This window comes from Xyrauchen texanus, chromosome 2, assembly GCF_025860055.1.
Source record: "Xyrauchen texanus isolate HMW12.3.18 chromosome 2, RBS_HiC_50CHRs, whole genome shotgun sequence".
Lineage (NCBI taxonomy): Eukaryota > Metazoa > Chordata > Actinopteri > Cypriniformes > Catostomidae > Xyrauchen > Xyrauchen texanus.
This window is the reverse complement of record NC_068277.1, coordinates 14,748,786-14,764,131: the sequence shown is the minus strand read 5'-3', so window position 1 is coordinate 14,764,131 and position 15,346 is coordinate 14,748,786. Positions and strand designations below refer to the sequence as shown.

Genomic DNA, 15,346 nt, shown 5'->3' with positions numbered 1-15,346 from the left:
CTCATCTCAAGCACTGTGTGGGTATGAAGGGAACTGTTCTCTAATGGTTTCATTCATATCTCTCTTATCTACTTAGTATATTTAATACCTCCAGAGCTCATAGATCGAGGACTCAAAGGGTGCTTATTGTACCTAGGGCTAGACTGAAGAAAAGTGATGAACATGCTTTTGCCATAGCTGGACCCAATCTTTGGAACAGTTTGCCAATACACATAAGATATGCTGAGTATTTTTTACACATTTTCTGTCAAATAATATATTCGTTTTAATAGAAGAATTGCTGTAAGTGTTTATTATAAGATTATTATTAGCTGCACATTTTTGTCTTTAAACCCTGTAAAAATTGGCCCTATTCACTTCCATTGTAAGTGCCTCACTGTAATCTTGATTTTTTTTTTTTAATTGAGTTGAAATAATTTTTTGAGGTAAATCAACAATATGCCACAAATGCTGCCTATAGAAATGAAATTGTATTGAACCCGGAACAGGCAAACAACGTGTGTGGTTATGAAAACGCATTAAATGGCTTTCATTTAACGTTGTACAGTCATAAACCGCTTAAGAATAATACTGACATTCTTACCGGTTCATCCAAATATACTGAAGTTGTGTGCATGCCTCTTCACGGTTTGACGTCAAAAGTAGAAAATAACATGATTATATTAATGTAATGTAAACTTGGTTTTCTTGCTCTTACTTTTTTAGAGGTATCAGCGTATTGGTGTGCACGTAAACGGGCTCATTGTTTTCATGACAATTAAGCACATTTTCAATTCTCATTACTGTAATACGATAAAATATTGATATCTGAATTAAATCGCAAATGTTTTTTTTTTCTTATTTGGTTGCTTAGGAGACTTGGCTGGAGTCACTCAGCACACCCTGGATTCGAACTCACGACTTCAGGGATGGTAGTCAGCGTCTTTACTCGCTGAGCTACACAGGCCCCTCAAATCGCAAATTTTTATACATCATGGTAGCATTATTGTATTACCTTTCATTTATGATGATTTACATAAAAATTAGGTATGCGAATGACCGTTTTTGGCCAATACAGATGCCAATTTTAATAAAACAAATTATTGGGCAATATTGATACCAATATTTTGCTTCTTGCATTCTTTTGTCATCAGATCCCTGTTTTGCTCAGAAATTGTGTTTTAAATGTACAAAGAAGTATTTATTGTTCTAAAAATAAATAGTTTCGTGGATTGGATCTGTTGAACACATGACATGTTAAGAGAGCCGCAATGAAAGATAAATGGAAGATAAAAACAAAAAAATTAAAACAAATTTGTTTTTTACACTTTTTTTACTCACTTTTTTTTTTTAGCTCAAAACAACAGACCTCACATAACATCAAAATTCATACTATGCCTATGTTGGGCAATTCCACAGAAATGTAAGCCACATCATGGAAAAATAAAAAGTTACCAAAGGAACAAAACTTATTTTTAAGTTCTAGTGCGGTACAATGGATAATGCCATACACACCACAAGAGGGTGCCACCTGCTCATAAAATGCTGTCGGAATCGCTGAATGCATTTTTAAGCTTTATTAATCAAGCAAGACCATATTGTGATTTCTTCTTTCTTTCTTAACTCAATCAATCGTGCAGCCTTAATGGATAACATACTGTGGTGGTAGGGACGTGGTTGAGCACCAGCTTGTGAATGCAGCGCGAGATCATGAGATGAGAATAGTAAGGATCATCACCTGGCAATGATTGTCTCTAACAGCTGCTTGTCATTGCAGTGAGAGTTGGAGATGGATTTAAGAGTGAGCAATACGCCAGTGAGGGAGAGAGAGAGCTACCACGTGCCCAGATATACTCGTTTGCATGTTTAAGAGTGAAGTGCTGAAAAAGCAAGTTTTTGTGTTGAAAAAACAATAACCTTTTGTGTTAGAACTCGACAACTCCCGCTTCCTCCTTGCACCCATCGTGAACTTGTTACACTGGTGCTGAAACCAGGGATTTAGGGAGGAAGAACACCGCCATGGATGCCTCACTTCTGGAAGACGTTTTCAAGACCTTTACCAGCATGCATGATCACAGCATCAGGCCCTCCTCGAGCTGTTCGCAGAACAGGAGCAGCGGTTTATTGCACTCCTCCAGGCCCAAGCTAAGGACCGGCAGGTGCTCTGGAGCTTGCTGCTCCAGGAGGGTGCTGCCGCCACGACCCCGGACGTCGCGATCACCCAGCCCCATGTTCTGCTAGTCAAAATGGGCCCCAAGACGATCCGGAAGCCTTCCTGGAGCTCTTTGAGCAGATGGTGGGCGGTCCTTTTAATACCACTGTTGTCTGGGGAAGCCCAACTCACAGCACACCAGTTACCAACGGATAACCTCCTGGTATACGCCGACTTAAGGAAAGGCATCCTGCAACGGGTTGGCTAGACTTCTGAGAAGCAGCACCAACGCTTCTGCTCGCTGACATTGGCGAGCACGGCTGCCCATTTTGCCCCCAGCAGCTCTAGGACGCCTACCAGAAGTGGATGCTGGCTGAGCAACGCAACGTCAAGGCTGTGATTGACCTTGTGGTACTGGAACAGTACTGGAGCAGACCACATGGTGGCATATTCAGGAGCCGGAAAGCCCAGAAATTCTACTCCCTCTCTCTCCTGTCTCCTTCCCCTTCTTTCCATCCTGTTCCTCCTCCCCGGAAACGGAGGTTCCCCCTCCCAAACCCGCCAGTTTCCCCTGTCCCTCTCCGCTCTCACTCACAGGTTGGTGGACCTGTTGCCTTGGGCATGGATGTGGAGTCTGGGCCGGTCTGCTGGAGCTGTGAGAGGCTCAGGCATTTCATGGACCAATGCCCAGTAATGGAGGTGAGGACATTTGTTTGGGTCCCCGACGCTTCAGGCCATGCCCCATTGAGCTGGGACGTACCGCATACCCGAGAGTATTAAGGGGTACATACCAGGCCTTGGTGGATTCAAGTTGCAGCCAAACTTTCATCCATCAATGCCTGGCTTTGGGTTCTAGTCGGAAGGTGAAGGTAAGGTGTGTGCATGGTGATATCCACTATTACCCTGTAGGGAGTACGATGATTAAATTCCGGGGACAAAAGCATAGTGTCGAGGTTGGAGTTAGTCCCTGCCTCACCCATCCGCTAAGCGTGGATACAAATTGGCCAGCGTTTACCACTTTATTAAAGAAAGTTTGTGCAGATGGGTCTTGTAACAAAGCGTCTTGGTGTGGAATTTGTGATGCGCTGATGGAGCCGGGGCCATCTATGTCAGCTCCATGTCAGGATGACGTAAGGGAGGGGAAAGTCTCGGCTTCCCCGACCCCTAGAGGATTCCCAACCGGGGATTTGCCTCTGGAGCAGACACGAGACAAGAACCTTAGGCACACCTTCAACCAAGTGAAAGTTATTGATGGTCAGTGTCTTCAGCCAGACATCACACTCTCATATCCGTATTTTTCTATTGTAAATGATCGGTTGTATCGTAATCCAATGGTGGGTTACTTAGGGTGAGCAAAAAACACTAAACCATCTAAATGGCCCATTTTTATTGGCCGGGCATTCATGAAGATGTTCGCAGGTGGTGTGCAGCATGGCGTGAATGTCCACCGGCCACCCCACCCTTTGATCAAGGCCCCCTTCAAGAGCATTGGCATGGACCTCGTTGGGCCATAAGAGCGGAAGGCACACAGACATCGCTTTGTGTTGGTTCTGGTTGACTAAACAACACGATATCCAGTAGCATTGCCTCTAAGCAACATTTCAGCACTAAGTGTTGCGGAGGCATTCTTCAGAATCATCTCTCGAGTGGGGATCCCAAAAGAAATCCTTACTGATCAAGGCACTACTTTCATGTCACGTACACTATGCGAGGTGTATGGATTATTGGGTACTAAATCGATTCGGAAAAGCGTGTACCACCCACAAAACTCCAAACATTGGGACAACAGTCACAGGAGAATTTGCTACAGACTCAAGAATGTCCGTCCGGGCTGTATAACAAGGGAGCTCAGCTACGGGAATTTACGCAGGAAGATAAAGTCCTTGTATTACTACCCACATCAAGCTCTAAATTACTCGCAAAGTTAATTACTGGCAAGAACCTTTGAGGTCACACGGCGACACTGAGAAGTTAATTATGAGGTTAAATGTACAGATGGCAAATTTACCACCTCAGCCTGATTAAACCATGGAGGAAGGTGGTCCCCATGGCTTTGGCAATAGTGGTACCGGAGAGGGAGGAGCTTGGGCTCAAAAACTGCTTGAACGGTTGGACGCGGCTCGCTTTTATTCAACACAAGATTTAACGAAGGGTTATTGGCAGATCCCTTTAAAACCAATGCCCCGTGAGAAAACGGTGTTCTCCACCCATTTGGCTTACCACAATTCACGACCCTTCCGTTCTGTTTGTTTGGGACCCCGGCTACGTTTCAGCAACTTATGGACCAAGTCCTAAGACTGCACTCCTCATACACCTATCTGGATGACATCATTATAAACAGTCATGATTGGTGGCGGCACATGCAGTATCTGAGAGCGGTTCTGAGGTCGCTGCGACACGTGGGACTTACGGCAAAGAAGTGCGCAATTGGATGGGTGGAGGTAATGTATCTGGGGTTGCACTTGGGTCACGAGCAGGTGCGTCCCCAAGTTGATGAGACCGCAGCGGTTGCGGTATGCCTGAGACCAAAAAGGAGGTGATAAAGTTCCTGGGGCTGGCTGGCATTTATAGAAGGTTTGTGCCTAATTATTCGAATCTCACCAGCCCGCTGACGATAAATTGAAATGCATTACAGTAATGAGAATTGGGGGTAGGAATTTGTATGTTATCATGAAAATACACTTATGTCACAATGTTATAAATCTCCATAAATTGGCTTATTTTTTTAACATGGGTAATAATAAAATAACAAATCAAATAGAAAAAGGTACAGGGAGCTACAACAGCTATAATCGTTGAAGCTGCTACCATTTTGTTTGTTTTTACATCACATGATGTCACAACATTCACCATTTACCAACATTCAATTGGGATAAGGTGGAGCTTTCATACAATTTCCAACTTATAATTACAAGTTTGACATGTAAGATGTCAAACATGTAATTACAGTAATTCCAACATATACAGTAAATCCTGTACATTCTTTGTACCTGATCCAAGATGGCTGATCTCTTTGCCCTTTGTCTCTGTCGGAGGAGCACCAGTCCAGCGATGATGTCACTCGGCACAATGTCAAGATCCCGGAAGAACTCAGCAAACAGGCTGGCCACCTCTGAGTAAGCATCCTAAGAAAGAATATCTTATACTGAGAATATTGTTTGTGTATGTAGAATATGTAGGAGTCACTTTTATAGTAACTGATCTAATTGTGTTGTAGTTTGTGCTTGTGTCTTACAGATTGTGTATCTTTTGCTCTAGTGCAGCACATGAAGAACTTGAGTCTCCTGCTCCAGCTGCTGGCCTGACCCTCTTCTAATCTGTGTCTGCAAGGGAAAGAAAAAACTAAAATACAATTCAGACCAAACACCATTATGATATTTTGGGAATGAATACCAAACAGTAGTTATAACTGATTTTGAACAGGACAAGTTATTTTTTTTTTAATAATTATCTATAATTTTTTTTTTAAATGGGCAGCAAGACTGAAGCTTATAATCTCAAAATGTCCAAACTTTGGCTGATTTATCTATAATCTATAAAACAGTTAGTTCTGGACCTTGATTCTGATTGGACAGCACTGGGACACTTTACTGTTTGTATCATTCCGCTTGTGTTTGTGGCATTCCAAACGCGTCAGCCAGTAAGTGGCAACAAATGACTGTCTTGTGTGTGCAATGACCGAGTTGAGCTACTGTTGACAAACTGTGTCATCAGTCAGAGGACAAATATCTTTGAAGTCATCCGCAATCACTCTTTTTAAATACTACACTACAGCTGGGAAATAGAGTTAAACTAATAGCTTCTGTATTAAGGCTCGTCACAGCTGAGAGACACAACAGACGTCTCAGGGTGCTTACATGATACAAGTTTCCAAGTTGTGAGGAGACATAAACTTTCAATATCGTGGAGAAGAGGCACTTTCTTGGTTGGTGTCAAAATAAGAGTTCCACAAGGAATATACAAGAAAGAAACTCGCATCCTACATGTTTTCTCTCCAACAACAAAACACTTGAACATAAGTAAAATGCTCATTGGATAATTCTGGCAGCATCAGACCTTGATCTGAGTGATTGCTATCACACTACAGATGAGGACTAGAGTTAAACTAACAGCTGCCGCATTATTGTTCATCCCTACACAGCTAATCACTCACTCACTCACTCACTCACTCACACACTCACACACACACTCACTCACACACACACTCACACACTCACACACTCACTCACTCACTCACTCACTCACTCACTCACTCACTCACTCACTCACACACTCACTCACACACTCACACACTCACTCACACACTCACTCACACACTCACTCACACACTCACTCACACTCACTCACACTCACTCACACTCACTCACTCACACACTCACTCACACACTCACTCACTCACTCACTCACACACTCACACACTCACACACTCACACACTCACTCACACACTCACACACTCACACACTCACACACTCACACACTCACACAGCCCAAGCTGTTGTTACTATTTCTAAAGTGTGGTTTTTGAATTAGTAACGGAGGCTTGGGTGCATTTGTCTAACTAGCAAATGGCAGATCCTGTAGCGTAAGAAATGAGCTCCATTCGCTTTTAGGACAGTCCTTAGGTTTTCCCTACTTTATTAATGTATTTACTTGTTCATTGAACTGCTGTATAAAAGCAATTTCACACTCGTAATTGTGCCGTTTTGTCCATCTATCAGCGTGGCTTTGACCGAATCACAGCCATGCTGATAGCTGGACATACAGCACTCTTGCTCATGTGATGTTGCTTCACATTTGGGAATCAAATCAAGAAAGTGATAATAATTCTGATTTTAAGAAGATAAAAGGAATCTGCAGACATCGTTTACATTTTCTGCCCTATTATTTGTGGAAAAATCTGCGATATTCTGTGGACTGGATTTAAACATGGTAAAATGTGTTAAACTGAGCTGAGAGTACCACACTCTTACTGGCTGCTGAAACATAATTAAATTAGCCTAAATATTAATAAACAAATATGCAGGGGGTAAAGTGAAATTTGACAAGTTCTGTTGGCATATATTCTGAGTGGGCCTATGGCACAAATGGCCAAATATTGCCAAAATGTATTGGTCTGGCCAATATGATTGTCTATCCATAGAGCATTGACCGTTAATATACTGTTCAACTGTTTGGAATACTACCTTAAGATACATTCAGACATAACACTCAGAATGAGATTGAACTCATCAGCTGTTGGCAGGTACCACTGCTGAATGCAAAATGCTGCACCTGAGAGTGTATGTTGTAAGGTTACGCTGACGGCGGCGGGTTGCTTTCAGCTTCACAAAGGTCCGTCCGGTGGGGTCAAAGGTACACATCATGGTAAAACACACGCTGAAGATGACCAACCAGTTACACGCCACAATTCCTGTAAAAAAAACAACAACACATTTTTCATTAGTTAATATTTTCCATTTTCCACATCCATTGGACTCCAGATGCTCATTGAGGGATAGTTCACCCAAAAATGAAAATTCTCCCCCTCATCTTGTTCCAAACCCATATGACTTTCTTTCCTCCATGGAACACAAAAGGAGATTTTAAGCAGACGGTTGGCCTCAGTCCCCATTCACTTTCATTGTATGTAAAAAAAAAAAAAAAAGCAGCATCAACATTTCTCCTCTTACGTTCCACAGAAAAAGAAAGTCATTTGGGTTTGGAGTGACATGAGGGTAAATGACAACAGAATTTTCATTTTTAGCTGAACTAACCCTTTTAAGCTGGAAGCTTCTAACAACAAACCAACTGTCTTTATGTCTGTCTCTGTCTTGTACAGACAATCGATCACCAGTACACGAAGTGTGTTATTACGGGATGGGGGTGGACAATGACAGACACTGATTCATGTTCAGCACACAAGGGAAAGCTACAGTAAGGGTATTGTTGTGAATTCAGAAAGAATGTTTTAGTTTCCAGGACATGACTGGCTATAAATGGCTACACAGGAATCTGCTAAGATTAACATGGGGAGGTTTCATGGGACTATAATACATGGTATAAAAATGTCTGGACATTTTTATGCCATATGCATATCCCATGGCATTGTCTTTCAGAACTTGGTAAGAACTATCTGTTAAATAATATTTGATATAAATGTTGTTTTTATATATTTTTACAGTTACATCATTTGAAGCTGTTTTTACACTGATGCCAGACTTCATATTTAAGTTACAGCCAATCAAGCTCCAATGAGAAAGTACCTTATTTAAAGTATTTAATTCACTTAAATATCCAAAAATGAGCATTACCACATATTATTTAAAAATATTTCAAAGGAACATTAAATTCCTCACCTTATTTTTCGTTAGAAATTAACAAAAAACTATTACTGAGCCGGTACATAAATAAATATGTGTTCAAAGCATTGTGACCTTACCTTGAGTCACAACGATAAGCCTACAATAATGAATTTATATTCAGAACTGTCAGGTATCATTTGGTGGGACATTTCAGTCTTCTTTCATTTGTTATTGCGTGTTTACGTCATGTCCGTAAACAAAGAAAAGAATGTCCGGCTATTATGGCACATGTTATGCTACTTACTTGCTCATACAATATATTTTTTCGAATATATGTCTTTTAGGACTTTCTTCTTACTATCAGTGACTCTTGATGTAGCTGGTCAGATGCGCTCTAATATGATATTGCAACTATGGGCATACCTTAAACCATCAATTTCATCCGCACAGAAGGATAAAGTCGAAGCACAACTGACGTAAAAAAACAACAATGTTCCTCCACAAGTAACTTGCAATTTTATGTTTCAAACACAGATGTTGATAAAGAGCACAGAATTACATAGTGCTCCTCTAAAAATGACTATAATGTTATATATACTGTTAACATGATATACATTTACTCACATTGTGATAAAATATTTTGGTCATACCGACCACCCCTATTGTTTGTATCTGTTCCTTACCCAGGGCGAGGTTCTTGGCTGTGATGTCAGAGCAAGGCTGGTAATACTGCACCAACCAGGTGATGCCCACCACTGCATACACCAGCTCCACCAGCAGGATGGCTGCAGAAAGGAAGAACAATACAAAACGAGTCTTAGAATTGAGGCCTATTCACACAGCATGAATTGGTGCAACATGATTTTACAAATGGAACAATTAATAGTATTTTGGTAAATTTTTGTCCATAACGGTATTCCAAATGGACATCAATCTTTTGATATCATTGGTTTTTGAGTACAAGGAACATAAAAAAATATTAAAAAGCCAAAAAGCAGTAACTACACACTTCATCAAAACTGAGCTATGACATATTCATTAAAACAGCTGCACTATTATTTAGGATTACACTGATATGACAATTTTTTTAAGATATCGATTTTAACAAAAATCTATATTTTGCTGATAACAACGATACTGATATTTTACCACTTAGCTTATTTTGTCATCAGATCACAGTTTTACTCAGGAAGGCTAGAAATGTATAAAGAGGTACAAAAGCTTTTTTAATGTTCTATCAATAAATAATTGCAGATATATTTATATTTTTTTAGACATTAAATATATAACTTCCAATATCTCAGAAGTGAAAGTCTGCTGATTTCAAATTGTTTTCATTTGATATCCCTCATCATGTAGCCTATAGGTCAACGTCACGTCCATTTATGTAATTTTTTTCCACATTAACGTGAGAACAAGAAAGAATACAAATTAAATATGACATGTTTTTAGGAGTGCCATCCCTTCAACAGACATTAGCTTTTTTTTCTTTAGATTTTTTTCCCCTTTTTCTCCCAATTTGGCATGCCCAATGTGCTTTTTAAGTCCTTGTGGTTGCGTAGTGATTTGCCTCAATCCGGGTGGCGGAGGACGAATCCCAGCTGCCGCCACGTCTAAGACAGTCAACCCACGCATCTTATAACGTGGCTTGTTGAGCGCGTTGCCACGGAGACATAGCGCATGTGGAGATTTCATGCCATCCACCTCGGCATCCACGGCCAACTCACCACGCGCCCCACTAAGAACTAACCATATTATAGTGACCACGAGGAGGTTACCCTATGTGACTCTACCCTCCCTAGCAACCGGGCCAATTTGGTTGCTTAAGAGACCTGGCTGGGATTCGAACTAGCGAACTCCAGGGGTGGAAGCCAGCGTCTTTACCACTGAGCTACCAGGCCAGAATATAAATAAACCATTATTGGTCAATAAATATCGGCAGCATCCGATGGTACATCGGTACAATATTGGTACATCCCTGCTATTATTATCATCACTAAAAGTAAGAGTACACCACTATTATTTATGATGCTTGCGGACATGAATGATACCTCAAATCCTGTGGCTTGTTGAGGCGAATTGTAATATTACTTTTTGCCTGGTGAACAAAAAAAATGGGCAAAGAAATTCCATAGACTTACATTGAAGGAGGGACCCAAGCCATATATAGGAACCAGGAAATCATAAAGACTTGGGGGTAGGCTCTTTTGAATTGGGACAGTAAGCAACCACCTAGCAACCTCCTATAAATCCCTAGCAACCACCTGGAAACTCCCCCCAAAACAAATTTTGGCAGTGAGTTTTGTATGAACAAGCGTCACTTTTAAAAATCTAGAAAATTCTAGAACATTTTAAAATCTAGTTACACAACAATATACTCACTAAAATCGAGAGTTCATGGTAAATTTGCCGCAAATTCACCACTGATTATTTTCACATGCAAATTAGTTTTGCGGCATACTTTTGGCAAATTTTCCATTGTTGCCAAAGTTTTGCTGCAGGATCACTATTACTGGCGAAGAGCTGCAAACTTCTGTCTAGGTAGGCAGCTCACTAGATTTTGTAACTGAGCCTACATTTGTGATCACATGTACTGACAAAATTAATAGAAGCTCTTTTGGGGTTGTCTCTGTGGTACATAAGCAAGTTTTTGTCTTACCTAGCCGTATATAAAGCACGTATTGAACAGCTTCTCTGGGTTGTGTGTACAGGATGCTGCCTCTCATGCTTAACCACATGATGGCACCCTCGCAAATCAGGCAGCTGACCAGGATGCCGAGGTAACCTCGACCGTGATCCACCAGCGTGACCGAGCATGACTGCTCTGAACTGTATGGCAGCCCAAAAAGAACCATGGACAGAACCACCAGCCTGCCGAAAGAACACAACCACAACATCACATGAACACTGATGCTGCCTTCAAGACTTCCTGGAAAGTACCTATTTACAAGTTAGAAATCATGTAATCACAACGTTATTGATGCTTCATATGTGTATTTTAGCATTCTTGTGCAATAATAGAGAATTATGTTAAAAGAGTATTATTTTCTGACAAGCTCAAACATTATTCTTTATGCACAGCACATAACATACCAAAAGACTAAAATGCACCAAGAACATTCACAACATAATTAAAATGAATGAGTATTCAAAATAATTATTTAATTGACATGTTTCCTGAGTTTTACACTCATAATATTGTAAATATAGTTTTGTAATTGTGACATGGCATTCATGTGTGCTCATCTTGTAAATACAATCTTACTGGAAGGTTAAATGAAATACCAAGAATAACATCCTTTAACAGAAAACCTCAGTCCAGTGGTTTCTGTGATGTTGATGCAATTCCATGCAATGGGCCTCTTTCATGAAACACAAACAGAATTAATTTCTGTGATTAAATTGTAAAACCATTCTTACGTAAATTATCGCATTGAATTTAATGTGATAATTTAAGCAAGAATGAATTGATACACAATTTACACACAAATTCATTCTGCATGTTTTTGTGAATGAAGCCCAATAGTCATTGTAGCGGGCAATCACTTTGCCTCAAAAAAATAATCAGAGCATTTCATATTGTACTGTACCCAAACAGGGGTTTGTGAGAAATGATAATGCTGATAAAAATGAACTAAAAATGATTTTCAATTCTAAAAAAAGTATACAAATAAGTTGGTTACATTTTAATAAGAATATGACAGACATTTTTGTTGAGCAAGTGAACAGGCAAAGCCTTTAATTTTGAAAAGGCCTATTTTACTTAAAATGGGTCATATCTGTTTGGGAACCCCTATTGTATTATATGGAAGAATACTCACTAATTTAAAACATTTCACACACACACACACACACACACACACACACACACACACACACACACACACACACACACACACACACACACACACACACACACACACGTTGTGTTTCCATGTTTTATGGGGACTTTCCATAGACATAATGGTTTTTATACTGTACAAACTTTATATTCTATCCCCTAAACCTAACCCTACCCCTAAACCTAACCCTCACAGAAAACTTTCTGCATTTTTACATTTTCAAAAAACATAATTTAGTATGATTTATAAGCTGTTTTCCTCATGGGGACCGACAAAATGTCCCCACAAGGTCAAAAATTTCGGGTTTTACTATCCTTATGGGGACATTTGGTCCCCACAAAGTGATAAATACACGCTCACACACACACACACACACACACACACACACACACACACACACACACACACACACACACACACACACACACACAAACAAACACTCACCATATGCAGTGTAGTATGAACAGGAAGAAAGCCGGCAACACCAGGTCATCACTCCCAACTGACCAGCGTCGCTGAAACAGTACCATGCCCGGCATCACTGCCCTGAAACAAGCACATAAACACACTCCAGTTACACAAGTTCTTGTTCACCACTTCTTCATTTCTTCAGAGGACACGAAACAAACATAAGACCAAAAGAAAGAGAATTCAGAACACCAACACAAACAATACCTTCTACACACTCACACAATAAATGCATGGGACTGCTATTGCAGTAAGATCCAACTTTAACTACTGTAATCTGTATGAAAGTAACATTTCCTCAATTGCAAATCTAAAATCTCATTCTTCAGTCAGCATATTTAAACTGGCAGGCTAAGTTAAGTTAAGACACAAGTGAGAACTAATGGCTATTTAACAAAATAAAAAATAAAAAAAATAAATCTGTACACAAATGAGATTTCAGAGCTTTGACTGAGGGGAATATTATCAGTAAATAAAGACTTAAATTTCAAGTGGTTTCTCACGCAAAGCTATCATATGGCTTCAGAAGATTTGGAATATGCCACAGGCTTGACAGCTGTGGTCACTTACTGTCGTTGTATGGAAAAGAGCTGCATGAAGATTTCATGGGGAAAAAATAACACAAGTGTTTGGAACAACATGAGGTTGAGTAAATAATGACAGACTTACATATTCTATTTTACCTTAAACTTACATTTCTCATAATCATGCGTCAAAGAGACTAAAACTGCACCTGGGCTTATAAGGCAGGTAGAAATGAACACATAATCATAAAATAAGGGGGAAAGACAACTCATAAAACTTTATAGAGGGAAAGGAGTGAGGGAAATTCTGAAAGAGGAAAGGAAAGACAAAGAGGAAGTGGGCCAAGAGAATGTTTATGTAAAATAAATATTAGCTAAGAGTAATGGAGTGACAGTTTACACATGGGATCTTAAAAGCATACTTTCCAACTAGATTCTCAAAAAGAAAAGAGTGTGGTGTTACAATTCAGTTGCTTGGGTGTTATGGGTGGATGCTTAGTCTTTAAGTCAAAAGACTATTGCACATACTGTGCCCAGTACATATTGCAAAGTTTAAGGAGTGACAACCATATCCGCATCCTTAACCGAATCCCATAAATTATTGTTCTGTAAATAGGGATTATAGAAGTCACTCCAGAATGATTGATGTAATGAGAACTATATCACCGGTCTGGTGTCTCACGCAGCAAAAGACACATAGATGCCAACAGAATAACCTGGTTGGTGTTAGCTATTTCTACCAAGAAAAAAACTAAAACATATTAGCGATTGCTTTGGACCAGGGGCCTCAGCAAACTTACACGGGGGATGCAAAATGACTAAAAACTAGGACTGGGTAAAAATATGAATTTTCCGATGCATTGTGATCTTCATTTGAATAATCTCGATATTGATTTTAAAATCTTTTTCTCTATGAAGCAACCCTCTACAATGCGAGTAAATAACTTTCATATTCGCCAAGTGTTCCTTTTCGCTGTGTATTTAAATAAAAATTTGGTTTGACTTGTTCTGTGCAATGTGTGTAAAAGACGAGATCCACACAATTAATTTATAAGTCTGTTTTAATACCATTTTCTTTACAGTCAGTAGTTGTATAAATCAAAAAATTTAAAACAACTAAAAAGAAAAAAATACTAAAAATTATACCGCAGTTGTCCTCACTCTGTATCTCAGTTAACATGCCCTCACTGGCTAAACTGCCGGTTGTCTTAAAGAGAAAGTTCCGATTTAGCACTTTAAGATCCTTGTAAATAGTAGGAATTATGAATGTGAACAATAAACATGTAATAAAATATAAATATGCAATTTAATATATGCATTTTCAAGACATCATATTTATTGATGGAATACATGGATTTAAATTTAAAGCTCAAATGTGACCAATATGACGAAATTTTTTTGACAAAATATAATTAGTAAAATAAATATTTTCAAATTGCACCTAGTTAGAAGGTCCCTGTATAACTAACAGCATTCACTGAGAGAGGATTTATTTTATCTGTAAGTAAAATGGACATTATAACTGAAAAATACCCTTATCTAAATCTGAATCAAATCAAAAGCTTGTGAATCATAACCTGATCTCTAGAATCAGAGAATCTCTACCAATTCCCAGCCCTACTAAAAGGGTAAATAAAACATTCATACTTTGTTTGCTTTAAAATACTTTTGTTTTAATCACATTTGTATGACAAACTTTTTGATTGTTTGTTGTGGTGGGTCACCACTTGAGGTCCAAAGTTAAATATGGATCCTGAAACAAAACCAGTTGAGAACCACTGCTGTACACAGTACACGCAATGTGGATTTTATGACAATTCAGCTGTTGCTACTTCAATTCTTCGGGAATGAGTTTGGTTGTAGAATGCAGTTGTCACTCGCATAAATAAACAAACTTTGCATTTATAGAACAGAATTAAACACTGAAGAGAAGTCACAAGCTCATTTAGCTGCAATGTGTACATGGCCGAAGATCCACATACAAATTCTGATCCCTAGGATGACTTTCAGTATACAGTCTATAGGTGAAAGGTGAAAATCATGAGCCTGATCGCTTAGAAAAGGACAAGCACACCTCTCCTGAACCACCCACACAATTT

General features: G+C 39.5%; 1 protein-coding gene across 2 annotated transcripts in view; it reads right to left on the bottom strand.

Annotated features, from left to right (window-relative positions):
• Positions 1–15,346, bottom strand: part of dagla (diacylglycerol lipase, alpha) — a 57,985-nt gene that overhangs the window by 21,213 nt on the left and 21,426 nt on the right. For both annotated transcript variants that reach the window (XM_052150513.1, XM_052150521.1), the window contains exons 2-7: positions 12,700–12,801; positions 11,073–11,284; positions 9,097–9,198; positions 7,404–7,542; positions 5,367–5,454; positions 5,122–5,256 (exon numbers count right to left, since the gene is read on the bottom strand). In XM_052150513.1, the coding sequence (XP_052006473.1) occupies positions 5,122–5,256; positions 5,367–5,454; positions 7,404–7,542; positions 9,097–9,198; positions 11,073–11,284; positions 12,700–12,794 (771 nt within the window). In that variant the 5' untranslated portion in view covers positions 12,795–12,801. The remainder of the gene's footprint in view (positions 1–5,121; positions 5,257–5,366; positions 5,455–7,403; positions 7,543–9,096; positions 9,199–11,072; positions 11,285–12,699; positions 12,802–15,346) is intronic.